We start from the raw sequence: 21,065 nt of genomic DNA on the forward strand, positions 1-21,065 counted from the left end.
ACAGAGATGATCTCCAAATCTAACTATCCCAAAGTTAGAGGTAGCCTGAGATGATATATACTGAGAGATCTTCATCTGGGGCAGTATTCCTCAAAGTGAGTATTGCAGAGATCAGAATCCCCTGCAGGACATAGTAAAAATACAGATTTCTGAGCCCAGGCCTACAGAATAAGAGCATCTGAGATTAAGATCCAGGAATCTGAATCTCTGAAATGCACCCCAGATGATGGTTCTGATGTTCTTGACTTTCCTGATTGGTATCATTGAGGAAAATTGCCCCATCAAATACAGGGTTGTTCTAATTATAGATCTAACCTTGGAAAGTGAGTGTACAGGTTTTTATTTTGTCAAAGACTGACATACCACCAACCAGAATGATGAACAGCAACCAAACTATGTTAAGAAAAAATGCAGTAGTTCTCATTTAGCAGGTGTATTATTTAAATAGTGTCTCCAGATTTTACTCACACTGTGAAGCAACTAAACACAAGGTAGGGGACCAGCTTAGGCAAAAACAAAGACAAAATGGCCTCTGCATTTTAAATTATTTCTCTCCATTCCCATTAGTCTAGCCATTTATTCTGGGCGGGGGGGGGGATGGTGGTAGATTGGTAATATTAAACATTTTTTACAAGTGTGTAAGGGCAAAGGGGACCAGCCCAACTGTAAACAGTTGATGTGGCTATACAAGTAAAGATCCATTGATTTGTCAATCCTGCTTTTCTTCTGCAGTAAATAGTTTCACCCAAGACTGAGCCAGAACAGAGTGTTTCTATTCATTTTATTTTGGGGAAAGACAATAAATATGATTAGAACACCTTAATGTACTTTTGCTAGACTTGTTTTCTGTAAAAAAGAACTGATTAAGGATTATAAAACTTCCAACTTTCTGAAATGCATGAAATGTTTCTATCGCTTCAAATTTATAAAGAGCTTTCACGACCCCAATATCCCAGTTACGCAAGCATTTGTTCTATTGTTAAAGACTTAACTGAACTGGTATCTGGGAATTTTATGTGGGAAAAGGCATATTCCTGGCACGCAGCCTTAATGGAGGTGCACGTAAGATACAAAGCCTCCATGTGCCTTGGGAAAATGAACTAGAGACTAAGTGGAAAAGTTTGTTTCAGACCAGTTAAAAACATAAAATATAGCTACCGTAGAGCTTAATTGTACAGTGCTAGTTTCAACTTCTGTATCAAGAGACAATTTTTTGCATTTCCGTGGGATTGGCCCACAGCTACAGCCATATTGGACAGATGTTTTTAACTCTAAATGCAATGCAGAATTACCTATCATTTCTTTGCTATGCAGATTGAATATTTTGCATGAGCATTCAAAAACGCATGTTTATAGTTTGAACTTCTTATGTTTATTGTTTTCTACTACCAAACGTACGGCCTACAGATGGAAAACTCAGAGTCTTTGATGATGGGTGGTGAGGAATTGCTCAAAAAGGTTCAGTTACACACAGAGACGTATTACACATAATGTCGGGAAGAGCTAGATTATACAGTTATCAAAATATGTACAGGAGCAATGCTCATCTAGAAGTGTTTCAGGGATTCCAAATGATCATACTCAACAGCTGGGCCTATTCGCAAGACTTGGTCAATGGAAAACACTGCCGCTTTTCTCCCCCTTATGGTCCCCCACCTCTCTACTGCCATCTTTTCGAAAGCAGAGTGGCACACTGCCTTATCGCTGCTGCTCCTTATTACCCTCAAACGACAGTAATGAAAGCAGGCAAGACGATTAAGCAATGTGGCAGCCCATTTTTATGAATTTACCTTTAAAGACAACCAAGAGAATTTTAGGAAAGTGGATAGAGGGCTTTACAACTACAAGGAACTGCTGTGGGGTATTATTTTTGAAAGTCAACAAATTCCTTGTAGTTTAAGTATGCTAATCAATATTAAATAGTTATTTTAAACAATACAAAGGTTATATGTTCTCAGGAGGGAAAAAGCACACAATATACTTCTTACAGGGCTGACCAACCTTTTTGGCATCACTTGATTTTATCATAACTTGCAACATTTTACAAAAAAAAAAAGTACTGTGTGAAATTTCTTTTTCAATCCCAAAGACTTGGTTTTGTGTTGAGAATTTTGAGGTAGTCCTCAACTTGCAAATATGCTTAAAATATCAAGCAGGTTTAAAACAACTGTTTAGGATATAGTCTAATTTTAGGGTCCCAAAATATTATACACTGTTATTTAGCTTGGTCAGGGCTAATCAAATATTCTGGAAAATAAATGGTCAGTATATATTTTTGTACGTACACATACATACACACATACATTTCAAGGTTACTAATCCTCAGCAATTTATTATACTTTAAATATCAGAACTTAATCTTTGGTGATTCAGAAGGCATTGTTTTTTTTTTAGAAAAACCTAATATCCATTTTTCTAATAATGAGTCAGTCATGAAAGATAGCATAGGATTGTCCAAAAGGGAGAATTTCCTCTCCTCTGGCCTCAGTTTATAGAACTTGGAGTAGTGGAGCTTGAACTGGAAGAGGTGGTAAGTAATGATCTTTTGGATATATCCTCATATGAAGTACATACAATATGAAAAAATTAAGCTCTATCATTGACAACTGCAATACTCCCAAATAAGGGTCACAGAGGTGAGGTCCAAAATATGAAGTAGACAAAATATTTATATAGAGAGTCCAAAATGAGTGGGACCTTGCCATGAAACTACAGTAACATATGACTCACCAGCATTCCCACTAGGCACTGCTCTGTTAATGCATGGCACTGGAACCCATTAACCATTTCCAACTCAACCTAAGAGGGATTATTTTCTCATGAAAACCTATCTCTTTAATTGCATAAGAGAAAGCTTATGCAATGTACCAAGATTTGATTTCATAAACTAACTCCATCAGATTAATAAATTGAACAGTATTTACACTTTTGAATTTTAAAGATCTAAACATTGTCACATCACTACCCACCCAAATCGCCACCATCTCTTTAGATAATATGACATGAATAAGTAGGTTTAAAATGCTTTTGGGGAAAAAAGTTTCTTTATTTGTTTATTCATCTATACAAAGACAGTTTCAACAATAGGTAATAGGAACATACAAGTTTTAAAATTAATTTTCCATTTTGAAAGGTTCAGGACTTTGTCTCTTATTTCTATCTTACTCTTTTAAATACTTCAGTCCAACAAAAAAGCAGAAAAACGAAGTTTATTCTCTTTTCTTAAGGTCACATTGGGATAATTAGAACTGGCTCTTTCAAATTTAGGTATCATTTAGAGTAACCTGGAAATTTAATCACAGAATGATACATGTAAGAATGTTATAGCACACCCGCAAAAAAAGTACAGAGAATTTTTTAAAGGACAAATATCAGGGCACTTTCAAATTCTGAGGCATAAGAAAGCCCTCTTGGGGATCTTTAAGTTAAAAGACTCTTCCCTTCAGATTCAGATTAAAAATTATTAGGGATTATAAGACAACCGTGGGGACTGATGATATGACCCATGGTAGCTGCCTTACATTAGGGCTAAATGGAGTCTCCATGTTTTTAGTGAAGGGACCAATGAAAGAAAGGCCAGGAAGCCACTTTAAACTCATTTTCATGGCAGGTCAAATGATGCTGATACAGTGTTTTCCTTAGAAAGGTTTTATCCTATTGCCACCTTTTCAAGGCTTAGCCCTCAAACTGTTCATGTTGCTACTAATCATCTTTACATCACCTGTTCGAGGAGCAAACCTCCTCGAAGAATGGTGCTACAGGACTGGAAAATCAAGACTGTAGGGACAGCAAAGGGGCTCTAGGGCTCTAGTTGTCTGTCACAATTTACAACATCTAACAAGGAGACTAGCTAATCTAGAAATGATTAACTCTGTCCTAGTATATTCTAGAGATATATTTGCAACATTAGTGGATTTAAAACACCACAACTACTTTGACTCTTCTAAACATATTTTACTTTAAAAAAAGGAAATAGGCTGACAAGCAGAAATAAAATCTATTTGCTCTTTAACAAATAACTAATATTTTAATGTTTTTTATAAAAACAATTCCTTTCAGATACTCTGATTAACCTTTAAGTGACATAAAAAAAAGTTTCAGGATTCTTTAATACCAGTATTTTGCACAATTTAAGATACAGCCATTGAGTTTAGCATTTCAAGGAAAAAAATTAAAAGATAAAAGGAGAATGGTAACTCACTGAGAAGCTTATGTACTTAGTTTAGTTTGTTTTGAATTTTTTAAAAAAATTAGGCCCAGAATTTTAGTTATCCTAATTACCATCCCAATCAAATAGGATATCTATGTGTGGATTCTAGATAAAATACAAGTACTTTGAACTAATAAACGTAAGACCCACTGATTGGACTGTTTTAGAATCTCTTACTGGGTTTAGCAAGGAAGACTTCAATAAAGCTAACCAAATATTGAGTTCCACTGATTAAAAATACAGTTTTAAAAACTCTGCTTTTGTGGTAAATTTTGAGACAAATCATAAATGTAAAGAACAATACTGTAAATATTGTGCTGTTCACAGATACTTGTTGGAGAAGTGAAATGCTTGAATTCAAACTATCAAAATTCTGACCTTTCAAAATAGGTTTTCTAATTTCCTGAAAATCAGCAATTGCTTTTAAACTCCTAAAATGTCAATTTCAATTAAAAAAAAAATCCTTACAGATAAATGTTAAAGTTATCCCTTTCAGTCTCAATTATTTTTTACTTTCAACTATATATTGAACACAGAACTAGTTTCTAAATAAACATCTAATGAAGAACAGTTTCAATGTAAAATAAAACTAGGCAATCTAATACAACTTATGTAAGAAAGTCTGAGTGTGAGTTATCAAAATTCAGAATTAAATTTCTATAATAGTGAAAACTTTCAGTCTCTTCTTAATATTCAAAACCAGCAACCTCCCATGAGACTAGAAAGTTAGCAGAAAGAATCAAACAGATTTAAGCACTGCTCGACTTCTTCTAAAGTGATGTACTCTTTTATCCTAGAAAAGACAGAAACAGTCCTTTTTTACTTCATTGAAAATTCTGTATTGTCACTATGACCAAAGATAGTTGCAAAATACTTAAAGCATTTATTCTGGGTTTAAAAAAACTATAAATAACAAGAGAAAAGTGATCCTTTCTGGGAAGCATTTCTGAACTTTAAGGTAACAAATGTACCAATGACAAGTTTTATTCGACAATTTAAAAAGAAATCTCAGTAAACTCAGAAACAGAAGACTTGGAGTCAGTGTCATTTCATGAAGATTCTTAATTAATGATTTGGCAGTGATGCCCCCAAAGACAGCTGGTGGAAAACATATGTAATATTTAAAAGTACGGTTTTTACTAACAGAGTGCATCTGGTAGAAATCACAGCTTGAGTACAGCATTCCACTTCAAACTGAAATGCTACGCTTTTAGGTTAAAAAATAAAAATCTTGGCATATTTAAAGACATATACTTAACCCGTGATGAAGATATATCATTCTTCAGGAAATGGAGAGATAAATAAAAAATTTATGTAAAATTTCCTTTCACTTAATGTTGCCTGCAGATGTGCAGAAATTAGGAAGTAAGGCCTTACAAAAAGGAATGGAGCTGAGTGAACTAGTAATAACACAATGGTATTTTCTTTTCTCTAAGAGCTTAACTGTGCCCTTTTCCTAGAGATTAAATTCAGTTGTCATATAAAGAAGAGTGGCTTCTGGAAATTTTGCAATCTGTCAACAGGATAATATCCTATTTAGGTTAAAGCCCAGAAAAGTGGTCACAAACTCAAGTCAGGTAGGACGGGACAACCAGATGGTATCATCTGGCTAATCAAAGTAGGTCTAGATACCAGACAACTTCAGACTACCAACTTTTGACTCCTAGCCCAGAAGAACAGAAAACTGAAGGTTCAAAGTAAGGTTTTTGCCTAATACCAGGTGAAAACTCAAGTTTAGAGATACTTTATGCTTTGCAAACAAATCATTTAAGTACTACCTATTTAACCTTCAGAACTTTGGGCAAGGGAGGCTGCCATACAATCCTAGTTCTTTCCTTTTAAATTATACTGTCTATGTATAATGAAATAAGAGATCAAATGTCAAAACTTTAAATGAATGTGTTTTACTTCCTGTTGAGAAGATGGTAAGAACTTAATGCTGTTATGGCTCTACTCTTCTGCATTAAATAGAAGTTCTTAGTATACCCTTTAAAAAGGCTGTAAGTTTCATCCCATGTCCGTTCATAGATAGAAAAAAGCTATTCTCCTTTCCCTGTTTTAAGACACAAAACAATGGTTAAAAACTTCCCTTTGAATATAAAATGCTGTAGTCATTTTGGAAAAATTCCAGCAATTTCTCAAAGGGTTAAACATAGTTACTATTACTCAGCAATTCCATTCCCAGGTATATAGATAAAAGCATAGGTCCATAGAATAACTTGTCCATGAATGTTCACAGCATTACTCATCAGAGTTAGAAAGTGGAAACAACCCAAATTGTCTATCAAGTAATCAATAAACAAAGGGTGGTATATCCATAAATAAAAAGAAATGAAGTACTGATACACACTGTAACACTGATGAACCTTAAAAACATTATGCTAAGTGAAAGAAGCCAGTCACAAAAGGTCACATATTATATTATTCTATTTATATGAAGTGTACAGAATAGGAAAATCTTTATTAAAAAAAAGTAGGTTAGTAGTTCCCTAGGGGTAGAGGACTTGGGAAATAAAGAGTGACCGTTAATGGCTTAAGGGGTGATTAAAACATTCTAAAATTGATTGTGGTCATGATTGTGCAATTCTGTGAATACACTAAAAAATGGAATTTTTTTTAAATGGGCTTACTGTATGGTATGTGGATTACATCTCAATGAACCTGTTATTATAAAAAAAAAAACTTTCCTTTGTACAATATTCCTCCCCCATTAGAGTGACTTGAAAGTCTACTGGCACCATTTTCTCCACACAATTGCTCCCTTTGTGTCTCTGTTACATTTTGGTAATTCTCTTAATATTTCACACTTTATCATTATTATTATTTGTTATGGTGATCTGTGGTCAGTGATTCTGATTTGCTGAAAGCTCAGATGACAGTTTTTGGCAATAACGTGTATTTTAATTAAGGTACATATACTGTTTCTTTAGATATAATGCTATTGCACACTTCACAGACTACAGTACAGTGTAAACATAACTTTTATATGTACTGGGAAACAAAAAAATTCATTTAACTTACTTTATTGCATAATTGCCCTATTACAGTGGTATGAAACTGAACCTGAGGTATCTCCAAGGTATGTTCTGCTTTGTGTACCTAAAATTTCCTCTTTTTCCATTTGGTCAAGCCAATATTCTCTTTCAATTCTCTTCTTTCACAACCTTTTCAATTATAAGCTTCTGCTAAAGGTTTCTTCCCTAAGGACAAACTACACTATATCAAGGTTTGAGCAGCATAAAATAGCCAAGTAAAACTCACTCACAGAGGTTTTCTGAGTTACAAATGCCAAGAGTTCAATTAAATGCTCTATGTAATCTCAAATGTATATACCACAGAAAAAGAGATGCTTCATAGCTGACAAATATGCTTTTTATCCCGTATACTATTCCTTTCATACCTTGAAGTAGTCATCTTGAGTAACAATAGAGTTTCTCAGTCTGTTCTCTGGATTAAATAGACAAGATACCACAGTCTGTATGCTTCTGTCCACAGATTTCTGAAAGGAAAAAAAAAAAGATTTTCCGTATTTTACTCACTTTAACAAGCTTTTTAAAGAAAGTTGAATACATGTACTTTTTTCTAAAGAATTCTTATATAATCCATAAAATACTATATATGTAATTCACAATATATTATTACATTTTCATGTAATTCATTACATGTCACTTAATATGTAACTTTTCATCAAATTTTAAAAATATTTTAGAATCTTAGTGATAGAGTACTGGTTGTAAAGCTCAAGTTAGTAAAACCCTCAGATATTTGCTTAAGGCTCTTTAATTTTTCCTGCTAGATAAGAAACAGTGAACTTAAACATTCCAAGAAAAACTATCCAAGATAAAACCTGGTAATTATAACTATTCTAATCATCACTCAAATCAAGGATTTTTTTTTACTCTAAGTTGAGTAGTTCTCAACATTTTCTTCCACTGAGAAACACAAGGACAAAGTTCACACAATCCAATGGGAAACCTTCAATGTTATTACATACATTCCCATTACATCAACTACTTCCACATTCCCACCTACTCAAGAAAAACATAGGAGCACTGAAGACAGCACTGTTAGTAAAGGAATTTGTTCTAATGATTAAAAAAGAAGAAGCAACCCCACTTATTTCAGTTATCACTAGTGACTCCACCACTCTTGAGAGCTATATATACTATTATGAAGCTACTATATATAATGTTATAGAGAGAATACCACGAACAACTGTATATTATTCTTTAGCTAAGTAAATGTTTAAACGGGTAAAAAAAAAAAAAGGTAGGTATAATTCATACGAATCTCTCTTTTGAAGAGAGGATTCTTGAGAAAACCTACCCGTCTACTGTATTCCACCAAATTATGTTAATAGTTATTAAAGTATGGTTTTAAACACAATGAAAATATTAAGAGTGAAAACTACTGAATCAGAAACTATATGTAAACACTGAAAGCTTGGGAGTACCTGAAATTTCACCAACTTTTATAAAAACTGCCAAATTATTAGTTACTTAAGCTCTGTAATTTTTGGCTTCCATATTTAAATTTGAAAAAAAGATGCTTGCATCTCAAAGGGCCATTATTAAAACTTCAAAAAATAATTGTGAAAATATAAATATCAATGAACAAAATTAGATGTTTGCCTTTTGTGGGCCATTTCCTGAGGATGGAGTAGCTTCATGAACTGAACATTCACTTTGCAAAACTTCAGCTCCTGGATCAACTTCATTACAGTGGTAGTTAACAGCAGTATAAGCCTACATTATGAAAAAGTGTAATTAAAGAGATGTACATTAGATACATTTCTAAACAATCTATTCTTCAAAATGGGTGAGCTTATACTGAGCATTTAAAATATGGATTGTGTTGAAGTTCAATTTATATTATTTCAGAAACTTTCAACTGAATAGCTGAAATGCATTAAGGCAGTCTTTTATTTGAAAAGTCTTCTAAACTTCAACAAAATCAGATCAGAAGAGCTCTAAGAAACTCCAACATGTAGTAATAGAATGAGAATTTCCCAGTGCCTGAGAATTTTAACTCATGTTATATCATTCAAAGGTCCAATCCTGATAAAAGGTAAAGGCTCAAGAGTTTCAGAGGTAACAGCCTCTTTTGTTTTATTTCTTATATAACAGTATTAACAGCGAAACATTTGCTTCTCTTCAACAGATTTTTTTATGGGTAGAAAACTAGAGACAGTTTCAGTACTAATTCCAAATTCACTGAATTAGAATTAGTATAGGTATTAATACTAGCTTTCTTGGATTATATGTAATTTAGCACCTATTATATGCAGAGCAGCCACTGGCTTAAACATGTAAGAACAATCTGAGAAACGAAAAGCACAGATTCTCACATGGAAGAATATACTTGGGTTGACAAGAAATTACTAAAACAACACATAATGTGAAAGGGAATTTAAAAATATGTCTAGGCATACATGAGATGGCAAAAGGCCAAGAAACATTTAACAGTTAAAATAAGAAAATATTTTAAAATAAGGAAAAGGAAGAGGTGCCTGGGTGTCTCAGTCCATTAAGTGTCAGACTCTTGATTTTGGCTTGGGTCATGATCTCAGGGTGGTGAGACCAAGGCCCGCATCTGGCTCTGCACTGGGCATGGAGCCTGCTTAAGTTTCTCTTCCCCTCTCCCTCTGCCCCTCCCCTCCATTCTCTCTCCCTCTCCATAAATAAATGAAGAAATAAATGAATAAATGAATACATAAATATAATAAATACATATACATATACACACACACATACAAAAAAAGGAAGTATATGTTTGGCTAAAAGGAAGTATATGTTTGGCTAATTCACCTTACCGGGGGTATAACATAACTCCTTTGTTCTCCAGCAGGCCACTGTGGTGGCATCTTAAAAATAAAAAAAATTAAAAGAGAGAGAGAGAGAGAGAAAGGCAGTAACAATTAGTTAACCATTTCTATATATTTTCACAAACACGAAAGACAATGTTGAGGTATTTATCAAGCTGGATTCTTGAACTTGTAGTAAAAGAAACATAATGGAAGAAATAAGTACTTTATGTTTCTAATACCTGAGGGTTTGTTACTTTCATATATAAACCCTAACTTTTTCTCAATTTTCTGTGTTGGCTTTCAGAAAAAATAAAAAAAAATAGTTCTTTGAATTTATCACCATAGATAACGGTCATGGGTTACAGATATGCTCATATCTATGGGAGAAATTCAGAGAACTACTACCTTGTGGTAGTCAGCTAAAATAAACACTACCAAATATAATTGGAATTCAATGCTCTAAGAATTGAGTAATCATTTTATTTTGACCTATCCCACTAGAAAAACTTGTAAAAGTCAGGACATTTCAGCTATTAGACAGCAAGGATGGAAGAATATATGTTGAAATATAGAAGAGGAGCACATCTTATAAGACAGCACAAGAGAAAACTTTGTGTTAAGGATATTCCCATCAAAATAGTGTTCCTTTTGTTCTAAATAATTAAAGGTCCTATAATTCTAACTTTTTTTCCTTATTTTAAGCACAACTAGTTTAAATGACAAACTATTAGAGAAATTTATATGAATAAAGGCCTCAATAATATTCCAAAGTAAATCATGTTGTTCCCTCTTAAATTACCTGATAATTATATACAGGCAGTTGATATCCAGTGATGACTTGAACAGGTGAACTTGGATAAGGAGGATATGCCTAAGAATAAAGTTTATAGAAAAAATGCATTAACAAGGAAAATTCTTAAAAATTAAAAAAAGTATTATTCTTAATACAACCAAAATATGAAAACAAAGAAATCTTATTTTTTCTACACACAAATGCAGAATTCTATTGGAGTGATTGGCTTCATAAAGAAAAATTCTTTGTCAAATGTTAAGTCTTTTGGGTGGGGAGGAGGAAGAGATAAATGAGGAAGTGACTGACTTTGTCCATCTATGTTTATCTTACATGTATATTTATCCCCACTAGGAAGTTTCTTCCTTATTCTGGTGATAAAGCTCTATTAGAATAGATTCCCATGTTAAAGTTATATTAATACATCTGTTATTTCTTTGTTAATACATTTTCAAGCGATTTTGTATTCCTTTAGGACACTTTATGGCTTTCTGTATTTCATTTCTACAAGTTAAAGACCGTATTTAACCTAAAACTGAAAAAAAAAACAATAGAATGCCTTACATCTTTCAATATTTATTGATTGAAATCGTCTATGTAATATATACATGAATAGACCAAAGTAAGTAATACCTCACAGTAAGTGTTAGGAACAAGTAGGGATTTTCTAACCATGTTTAAAGCAAGAAAAGTAACAAATATATACCCTACATTTCAGATAGATGGGAAATGTAAACAAATGAGAGACACTACAGAACTACTTCATTACTATTTCTCTTTTCCTACAATGTCTTTTAAACTGAAAAAAGTAAAGAAAAAAATCAGTTATTCAAGCATCAATAGGAGATAGTAAGTATTCCAAATCCCATTTCAAATATTAAAGAAACCAGGACCAAACAAATTATATGCCAGAAACTCATAGAATTTACAAATATAGTTGTCTTCAGAAACCTATCCATTCTAGAACCAGAATACACCCAGAAGTCAGGAGTCTGTATAAGAAGGCATCTGAAAATCACTGCAGATAAAGAATAACTAGAATTGCCAAACTTAAGAGAATAAACCAGGCAAACACATAAGAAAAGCTGCCTTCAAATATTTTAGGAGTTCCCACGTGGTGGGGAAAATGGATGAGTATGTTCTATGTGGCTACAGAGGTCAATTCTAAGATAAAGGTTTACAAACCATATAGAAACAGATTTTAGCTTGGCATAGAAACAAAACTAAGAACAAACAATTTCTAACAAAAGTAACAGATTTCCTTCCCATCACTCAAAATATTCAAACAGAGAGTATTATCACTTATTATGGAAATTCCACAACGTCTTATTTCACAGAGAGTAAAAGCTGAGACTGGCTTATTTTCAAGGTACCCCCCATCAATAAAATCTCCAATACCATTTAAAAAAAGAAAAATGAAGAAGAATGTAGGTAATTCTTACCTGAACATACTGAGTTATAGGATTCATCACGGTTGGAGGCTGCATATAAGTTTCAGTGTTTGGATTACTCCACACACTCTGAAACTGTGGTGGTGGAGGAGGATTAAAAACCAAAGGACGAGGCTGCACATGATAAGCACCTTTTTAAAGAATAAAATGAAAACAAAGCCCACTTTTAGTTTTCTGAAAAGTTATACATGTCAAAAAGAACAACTCTTCTCTTTACTCACATAAATTCTGTTTCCTGATTGCAGGTCCCAGTTTCAGCTTTTTACCATGGAAATTTATCTGTGACTGAAAATAAAACAGTAAGAAAACTACAATCACATTCAGTCTTTACTTTCGAGAATTTGGTAAACACCCCAGGTCTTCTAAAATTTCTACCATCAGAGAAGATCAATAGTAACAACATACCCAATCAAAACTTATCAGCATGAAGCTATCTTAACCTCACCACTCAAGTGTTGAATAGAGTCTTGGAATTTGATCGAAAACCTTTACACTCTGTCTGAAACCTTTCCTGTCTCTAGTTCATGAAGCCAGATGTCCAATTACAAACAAACAGGTCTGAAAAGTTACATAAGATTACTCTAGATTTGGATTTCAAACAGGAAGTTTATTTCTATATTTTATACAAGGCTATATATATTCAGGACTCAACACTAAACATCGCATCATTAAGCTAAGTAAGAGATTTTGCCATAAGATTACTTACTTCTACTATCTTCTGCACATCCACATCATTATAAAATGAAACAAATCCATAGCTAGAAAGACAAATAATGTATAAAAATCACCAGCATAACAGTACAAAACTTCTAATATTCCATGAAATAATTGACAGAAGTGATAAAGAATGAAGAATATACTGAGATAAATATTTGTTAGATGTACATGATCGATCCTCTATAAATATTACTGCTTTTTATTTTCTTCCCCTGATCTACGTCAGAATATGTGAAGATTAATGTAGTGTGGGACATCATTTGTTAACAGAAAATTCGTATCTATGAACCTGAATTTATTATCTAACACGAGATGGTTAAAATTTAAGATACGGTATAATACATGAAGAAAAAAACTCTTTGATAAAACTTATTAATCCACTTAAGTAAAATAAATGAAGATGGAAAATATTTACATACACTGTGAAAATGACTAAATAGAAGAGTTGACAACAAACTGTTAACCTTTATATGAAAGAAAGGAACAAAGCAACAAATTTATACAAGTGTAAGAACACAAATTTTGAATTCTTGTATGTTGCTCTATATAGATACTATAGCTCAGTTATTTTATCTTCATACTGAACGTGTTTTACTCACCCTTTGGACACACCAGTTCGATCCGTGATTATCTTCACTTCTTTTACTGAACCATATCTAGCAAAGAAACTTCTAATTTCGGTTTCATCCATCTATGGAGAAGAATTTGACTTTAAGAGTAAAAATTCAGCATTCAAAATTTTCAATTATACTATAAAGAAGATTTGAAGATGTGGAAATATCTCCCCTAAGTATCCCCAAACCACCCATAGATCTTTGTCAAAGATACTTTTAGTCTCTATAGGTTATTAAACATAAAACCAATTCCAAACCTGCACGAAATTCCGAAAAACTTTATGTTTACAACAGGTCTCAAACCCCATTATTCTCTAAATATTTTTTTTAAATAAATGAAATAGGAATACAATACCCTAACATCAATTCCACCAACGAAAACGGTGTTTGGCATGATTTTGCCTTCTGGTAAAACATAGCCTTGGCTGGTTGTAGCTGATGAGGATTGAGTGCTGGCCTCTCTGGAGATGGTTGAGTTTGGAGTCTCAGGATTTGCAGCAGACTGTAATTTGCAAAGTAGATATCATCACTAGACATTCAGGCAAAAACCATACATGATATGAAATAAATCTTTGTATTTAAAATACAAAATCTTTTCATAAAAATTACTTTCATAGTAAATTGGCCAACAATACAGCTCAGTTCAGGCTTAAGATTAAAAATAATCAGACTGGAGCACCTGGGTTGCTTAATCCGTTAAGGTCATGATCTCAGGGTCGTGAGATAGAGCCCCATGTCAGCTCCTTGCTGGGTGTGGAGCCTGCTTAAGATTCTCTCTCCCTCTCCCCCTTCCTAACCCCACTCTCTCTCTCAAAAATAATAAAATAAAATAAAAATTAAAAAAATAAAAATAAGAATAGATCGGCATGAGATTTTAACAAAACAATATAGTACCTTCTTAAAACCAGTGTGGCTCATCATCTCTTACATAAAGTAGAATACTGACTTTATACTGAGTTTGTGAACTGGAAAGTTCAAATTTGTAAAAATAGTTATTAAAGTCATCCTGTTGTATGCCAGTAAGCAAATTTTCACTTTACTGAGTACCTTATTAAAAAGCATGGGAAATCTTTGAAAAATATAAATGAACTTTTAAAAAATCTGCATCAAAAACACACATCAAAGATTTAAACCAATTTGTTTTGCCTCCCCTTTCTAGTTATCAAAATTAACATGGACTTTATAATTAAATACTCCATGTGTTAGTATGCATTTACTTTCGAAATGGTCATGAAAACATTATTTGCTCACGTATCATAGCTCCTGCTAAAAAAGGCTCATAATCTTTTCCTCTAGTGTTAGGGTGTTCAAAGCATCTTTTGAAATAACATTTTCTTCTTCAATAACACCAAATCAGTCCCACTGATAATTCTAATTTTCACAGTAGGCTGATAGAAATAAATGATACTATATTTTCAAATAAAGAGACACACACATGAAACTCATTATTTTTCTGGATTCTGATTCAGAACTCTAGTCTTTCCATACTAATATTAATGTAAATTTTTCTGAATCAAAATTTACTGGTAATATTTATGTTGGAAAAGTAGTATAGCAGAGTGAAACAAAAATTGATTTAGTCAGGAGATCTAGGTTCACGTCCCTTACTAGATTATAAGCCACTTACTTAGCAGCTGTTTGTATCTGGGAAAATTGCCTTGAGAATGAAGTCAGATAACATCTGTGAATTCATTTTGTAAAGTATAATGTGGTATGCCAAAATAAGTTAGTGTCCTGTTACTTGAATTTATTTTCAATAGGTTAAAAAGTTTCTTTCCTGATTTTACTATTTATTTTGTAGATGCTTTATTAATTAACAACTAATTTCAACTGGAACTTCAAGGAACTATGAAGTTATTTGGAGTTCATTTATGAAGTTCATTTATCCTTATTGATTCCAAGAGGGAAATACAAAAGGCTGCAAGAGAGATAAACCTATTATACTTCCTCTCACAGAGAAAAACAAGGTCAAAAAACCAACCAACACATGTTTTTTAAAAGGCAAGCACAGTAATTTTTATAGAAATTAGTAACAATACTAAAGTAGGTAAAGTTTCTATTTTGTTAGATGCTAGAAGTTACTGGTAAATATAAGATTCTACAAATTGTTATACTAATTAGAGATGAAATCAAAACTGTCCAATCACCAAATGTGTTTTAGTTTTTCTCTATTAATTTGTATATATACAATTGACCCTTGAAAACATGGATTTGAATTGTACAGGTCCACTTATTCACAGATGTTTTTTTAAAAAATACTGTACAGTACTGTAAATGCATTTTTCTCTTCCTTGTAATTTTAATATTTTTCTCTTGCTTATTTTATTGTAAAAATATGGCATATAATCCATATAACATGCAAATTTTGTTTATCAATGGTTTATGTTATCAGTAAGGCTTCCGGTCAATAGTAGGCTACTAGTACTTAAGTTTTGGGGGAGCCAAAAGTTATATGCCGACTTTTGAGTTTGTGTGGAGGAAGGGTGGGTCAGCGTTCCTAACCCCTGCATTGTTCGAGAGTCAACTGTATTTACTTTCATGTGTTTCTATTTGGGTACTTCCTAATTCTTTCCTGTAACTATAGTATAGTATTTCAATACAATGAAATAGTACGAAAACCTCTTTCTAAAGTTTTTCCATTTTTTGATTTTAGTTTTCTAATTTTAGTTTTTTCCACGTGGGACTACATTACATAAGCCAGATATCTTGAACTGTTGAAACCTGACTAGATTTCCCTTCACTATAAACAACTTACCAATCCTTTTCAGTTAGTTCTTTCAAAAGTTCAAAAAAAAACAAAACAGTGGTTCTGAAATTCTTCAAGACTTTTTCTCCTTCTCAATTTCTCCTTCATCTGTGGATGAACTTTGGATAGCTTTCTATTTGACAAACTATTTAGTATTATCTGTGTGTGAACCACAATGGATGAATGTATTTTAATTTGGAGTTGTAGAACATCAGGCCAGAAAACTGTGCCAGATTATAAGGGGTTATAATAATGTATTATTTCTCAACCAGGGGAGATTTTGTGGTCCAAGGACATTTTTGGTTGTCACAACTAAGGGGTACTCCTTATAGCTGGTGGTAGAGGCCAAGGATACAGGAAACATCCTATAAACATCCTATAAAGCTGCAAAAGTAGCTTCCCACAACAAATTACCTGTCCCAAAATGTGAATAGAGTCATGGTTGAGAAACCCTGTGAGAGTGTGTCCAGAATTGAAAAGCAAAGTTGTAATTCTCATACTTGATTTACAGAAGTAAAATGGATACTTGAGACACTAAGCAATAATTTGGGGGGGTGGGGAGGAAGGCCATTACATATTATAGGACGTTTGGTTTGGGATTGCTTTATTCAAATTCAGTTTGGTTAACTGAGAAATTAAACGTAATAGTTATCAAATCATTTTACTCATGTCTTAACATCTTAAGGCCCTATCCTGTCTTAGTCTTCAGCCAGCAGGGGGCACTCAAAGCTAACAAAGTAAGCAAAGTACTCCATTTTAACAAGACTGATGAGGGATTTTTAAGCTTTTACTATGTGTATATTTACATATAACTATAATTTATATATACAACATCCACAACCAATAAGCAACCTTTAATACTTTTAAACTATTGCCAGAAATACTCCACAAATAAATGCTTAGGTTAAAGAAAATTTTGGTGTTAAAGTATTAATCTTAACTATCAATAGTATACAGAAAATAGGGGTGCCTGGGTGGCTCAGTCGTTAAGCGTCTGCCTTCGGCTCAGGTCATAATCCCAGGGTCCTGGGATCGAGCCCCGCATCGGGCTCTCTGCTTGGCGGGAAGCCTGCTTTCCTCTCCCACTCCCCTGCTTGTGTTCCCTCTCTCGCTGTCTCTCTCTGTCAAATAAATAAATAAAATCTTAAAAAAAAAATAGTATACAGAAAATAAATTTAAGGTAAATTTAACATAAGTAATTATTTCTCTTAATTATACCTTCAAGTGAGTTGGTGGGTTTTAAGATGAGTAATGCTAGGATATTAAGGGGGGGGGGGAACTTGGAGGCCATTATATACACAATTCTCATCACTGCTATTTACAGTAATATATTCCCTGTTACACGTGGATAATGAAATGACAAAAATAACTAAAAGCTGAAAAAAGCCTGTATCATTACTAAAGCTCCTGGGCTGTCAGCTAACATTATTTCATTCAACTATTTTATCTACATGCAAGGCAAACTAAGATCTATCTATAAACGACTACAAAAAGGGTCTAATTTGTAGTCATCAGAGTTCTATCCACAGAAGAAGTAGCTAATAAAGAGAAAAGCTAAAAGGAAATAGGAAATGAAAAGCAGAATAAAACCTCATAAGTAAATACAAGAGTGGACCCTTAGCGGGGGAAATCCAAACAATAAACAAAGCTAAGCAAGAAAAAGGGCAAGAAAGCAAAAATACACATTTGTCTTGAAAAAGGTGATATAAACACAGATTATAAGAGAACGCTACGTAAAAACTCTCAAAGTAAATTTGGAAACCTTGGTGAAATGGCCAACTTTCTGGAAAAAATGTCGATTTTAAAAAACAATCTTAAGAAAGAATACTTGATTCTTAGCTCAGTTTCACTGCGAGTTTTTTCAAACTGTAAAGAAACAGATTATTTGCGCATGTGTAGTTGTGTGTATGTGGCGGGCACCAAGACAGAAACAATGGTAGATAAAAGACAGAGTGTAGGAGAAAGAAAATTCAGGGGTGCCTGGCTAGCTTAGTCAGTGGAGTTCCTGACTCTTGATCTCGGGGTTGTGAGTTTGAGCTCCACAATGGGCGTAGAGATCACTTAAATGAACCAAAGACTTAAAAATTCAGTCACTTTAATTGAAAAAAATTCCAGAGGAAAGAGGGGAGAAGAGTTATTACTCAATACATTTTACAAAACTAACACCTAAATAACAAAACCTTATCAAAATGGTCCACCTCTGTCCCTAACACAGAGCTGTAAAATTCCAGCAGTATACAAAAAACATACAATTAAGAACAGTTTATATTGAAAATTCAAGGATGGTTCGTTCTTAGGAAATCTATTACTGTAACTCACCACTGAAAAAGCATTTTATAAAATATACCATTCATTTTTTAATTTTTAGAAACCTACGTAAAAGGGAAGAATCTTCTGTGTTGATGTAATTTTAAGCTAACATCGGACTTAAAATGAAACAGCCACTTCCTCTGAAATCAGGAAATAAAGGCAACTCTTTATCACCACTGTAAATGACAAAGAATTAACAGAGTTCTTATAAATCCTTAAAAAAAGATAAACATCTAAATATAAAGGTGCATTCAGAATTTATAAAAAGAAATTTTGAAAGCTAATGACTTGAACTTCATTAATGATCAAAAAAAAAAAGCACATCAAAACATATTTTCCAGCTATCAGATTGGCAACTTTAAAAAGTATAACAACTCTCACTGGGAAGAGTGTGGAGAAGAGATCACTCTACATATAGTGGGAATACATACTAGTACCTATTCCATTAAGAGTAACTTGGAAAGATAAAATTTTAAATTGTTATAAAATGGGCATAATCCTTTCACCCAGTTGTTTCCACTCCTGGCTATTAATTTCAAGGAACTAATGGAATAAGCATGCCAAAACATTTGCATATACTTACTACAGTATTGTTTCATTCAGAAAAAGTATTCATTATAAGGGAATTTGATAAAAATAAGTAATGATATAATCTTATAATCTTAACATATTTGAAATCATTTAAAATTTATCTTTGAAATAAGGTCCAATACATTAGGTGAAGAATATAGAATATAAAATAAAATAGTATTATGTGGCATGGTACAAATAAATTTACCTATCTACATGCAATACATGCATAAAAACAATCTGGAAAGGCATAACCTGACCAGTAGTTAGAGGTGCTGGGACGGACTTGTTTTCTTACAGTGATTACTTTCAAATGAGTTAATAAGCTGTAAGTTATAATCAGAAAAAAAAAAGGGGGTATTAGCATCTCCCCCCTTTTCCTATAAAAATATAGAGCAAAAATATACTAGAATCTTTTTATAGTAACTCAGTGATTAAGTAATTAGTAACATGGATAACGACATAACACAAATATTACAGAATAATACGTATACATTTTCATTTTAGTATTTATATATAGGAATATAAACTACATAAATTTCCTCCCTTTAGCTCTAAAATTGGAAAATAATGATCATACTATAAATCCACACAGTATATAATACATCCGTGAGGTAAAGTTTGGTCAAAAGTGTTCAGAGTTGCATCTCGTGGTGAATCAACTCTACATTTACCCAAACTCACATAAACGCACGCCCCAAAGAGCAAGTATTACTGTATGTACGTTATGTTGAAATTCCTGGTTTATCTGGAGAGAAAAAAGTGTCCCCAGTGTCCCCCTCAAACACAAAACTTGTCAACTGCTCAGGTCTACGGTCCCGCAGCAGCACAGGCTGGCCGACCTCGTGTGGAAATAATGGCGTCGGGCGAGTTTTCCGCCTGTAGTCGCCGCACGAGGGAGCCCTCAGCGCCAAGTCAGCACGAGGGGCCGCCACCGAGGCTCTCCAGTCCCGGCCCGCCGCCCGGTTCCCCGTGTGAGCGCACCGCCCCAACACCCCCCTAGTCCACCCCCACCCTACCCGTGGGCCGGGAAGGAAGGAACTACTAGCCAAGGAAACTCCTCAGAGAGACGGCGCCAGCGGGCGTTCGGGAGGCGGCAGCCTGACGCCATCTCGCGGAGGATGCGCCGCCTCCTCTCCACACGGTAAGCGCGGGAAGGGAGGCCTGTGGGGTGGGGGTGGGGGTGGGGCGGGCGCGCGGTGCCTCCCCCCGCCCCGGTCCCCGAGTCCCGGCGGCCCACCCCGCGGGCTGCCCCCACAGCCCAGCCGGCGCCGGCGGGAGGCAGGCGGGGCGGCGTGAAGGCCACGACCCTGCACGTGGTCGGCGGGCGGCACAGCGAGTCCCCAGGGCCGCACCCACTGCGATACCCGCGGGCATCCCGCCCCTCCTCCACCCCCTGGGCCGTCTCTCAGGCCTTGTCTGTGGTGCACCCAGGAACAGGGAAGCGGGGTGACCCCTGCTTTCTGCCCACCCCTTCTGCGCCGCGCTAGAAAGGCCGAGTTTCCGCCACCCGGGAGGACCCAACCCGGCGTATGCCCTTCAGGCCTTCTCCTCAACTCACCATGATGGCGGCAGCTAGCAGTTCCCGCTGATGGGGCTCGAGGAGGAGCGGAGGCTGCGCTTCTGGCACCACTCTTGGGGCTGCTGTTGGCTCTGCTCGTGGCGCTGCCTGGCTTCGACTGGGCAAAGGGATAAAAGAGGACTAAGGAAAATCAATGGCGAGCGGCGAGGGCGAGGAGCCCTAAGAGCTGAGTGGCGAGGCTGAGGGGCGCTGGCGAACTGAGGCGTGGCCTGCGGGGCTCCCGGAGGTGGCTCCGGCGCCGGGTACTGGGGCTCGTGGTAGACGCCTCA

The 21,065-nt window shown here is 34.9% G+C and overlaps 1 protein-coding gene across 3 annotated transcripts; it reads right to left on the minus strand.

The window, feature by feature from the left end:
• Positions 1 to 2,396: 2,396 nt before the first annotated feature.
• Positions 2,397 to 20,938, minus strand: DAZL (deleted in azoospermia like). 3 transcript variants are annotated; one of them, XM_073900537.1, is made up of 11 exons: positions 19,939 to 20,037; positions 13,944 to 14,090; positions 13,574 to 13,665; positions 12,964 to 13,015; positions 12,479 to 12,542; positions 12,249 to 12,388; positions 10,816 to 10,887; positions 10,023 to 10,073; positions 8,842 to 8,955; positions 7,611 to 7,709; positions 2,397 to 5,003 (listed from the first exon to the last, which is right to left on the minus strand). In XM_073900537.1, exons 2-11 carry the CDS (start codon positions 13,980 to 13,982, stop codon positions 4,950 to 4,952), a joined length of 777 nt encoding a protein of 258 aa, XP_073756638.1. In that variant the 5' UTR covers positions 13,983 to 14,090; positions 19,939 to 20,037; the 3' UTR covers positions 2,397 to 4,949. The 3 variants fall into 3 exon arrangements, with proteins under 3 accessions (XP_073756638.1, XP_073756634.1, XP_025726307.1); XM_025870522.2 differs by lacking the exon at positions 19,939 to 20,037 and adding an exon at positions 20,776 to 20,938 and having other exon boundaries at positions 2,398 to 5,003; XM_073900533.1 differs by lacking the exons at positions 10,023 to 10,073; positions 19,939 to 20,037 and adding an exon at positions 20,776 to 20,938.
• Positions 20,939 to 21,065: the final 127 nt, after the last annotated feature.

This window comes from Callorhinus ursinus, unplaced genomic scaffold (assembly GCF_003265705.2).
Source record: "Callorhinus ursinus isolate GAN/ISIS: 27379988/994484 unplaced genomic scaffold, GSC_fseal_2.0 scaffold1, whole genome shotgun sequence".
In the NCBI taxonomy this organism is placed as follows: Eukaryota; Metazoa; Chordata; class Mammalia; order Carnivora; family Otariidae; genus Callorhinus; species Callorhinus ursinus.

Bases quoted from the DNA above. Each gene is read 5' to 3' on its own strand.
- DAZL (XM_025870522.2), bottom strand. The intron at 13,666-13,943 runs GTATTGTATTCC...TCTTCTCCATAG, and splicing joins TTGGTGGAATTGATGTTAGG to ATGGATGAAACCGAAATTAG. The intron at 12,389-12,478 runs GTGAGTAAAGAG...TTCTTTAAAAAG, and splicing joins AATCAGGAAACAGAATTTAT to GTGCTTATCATGTGCAGCCT.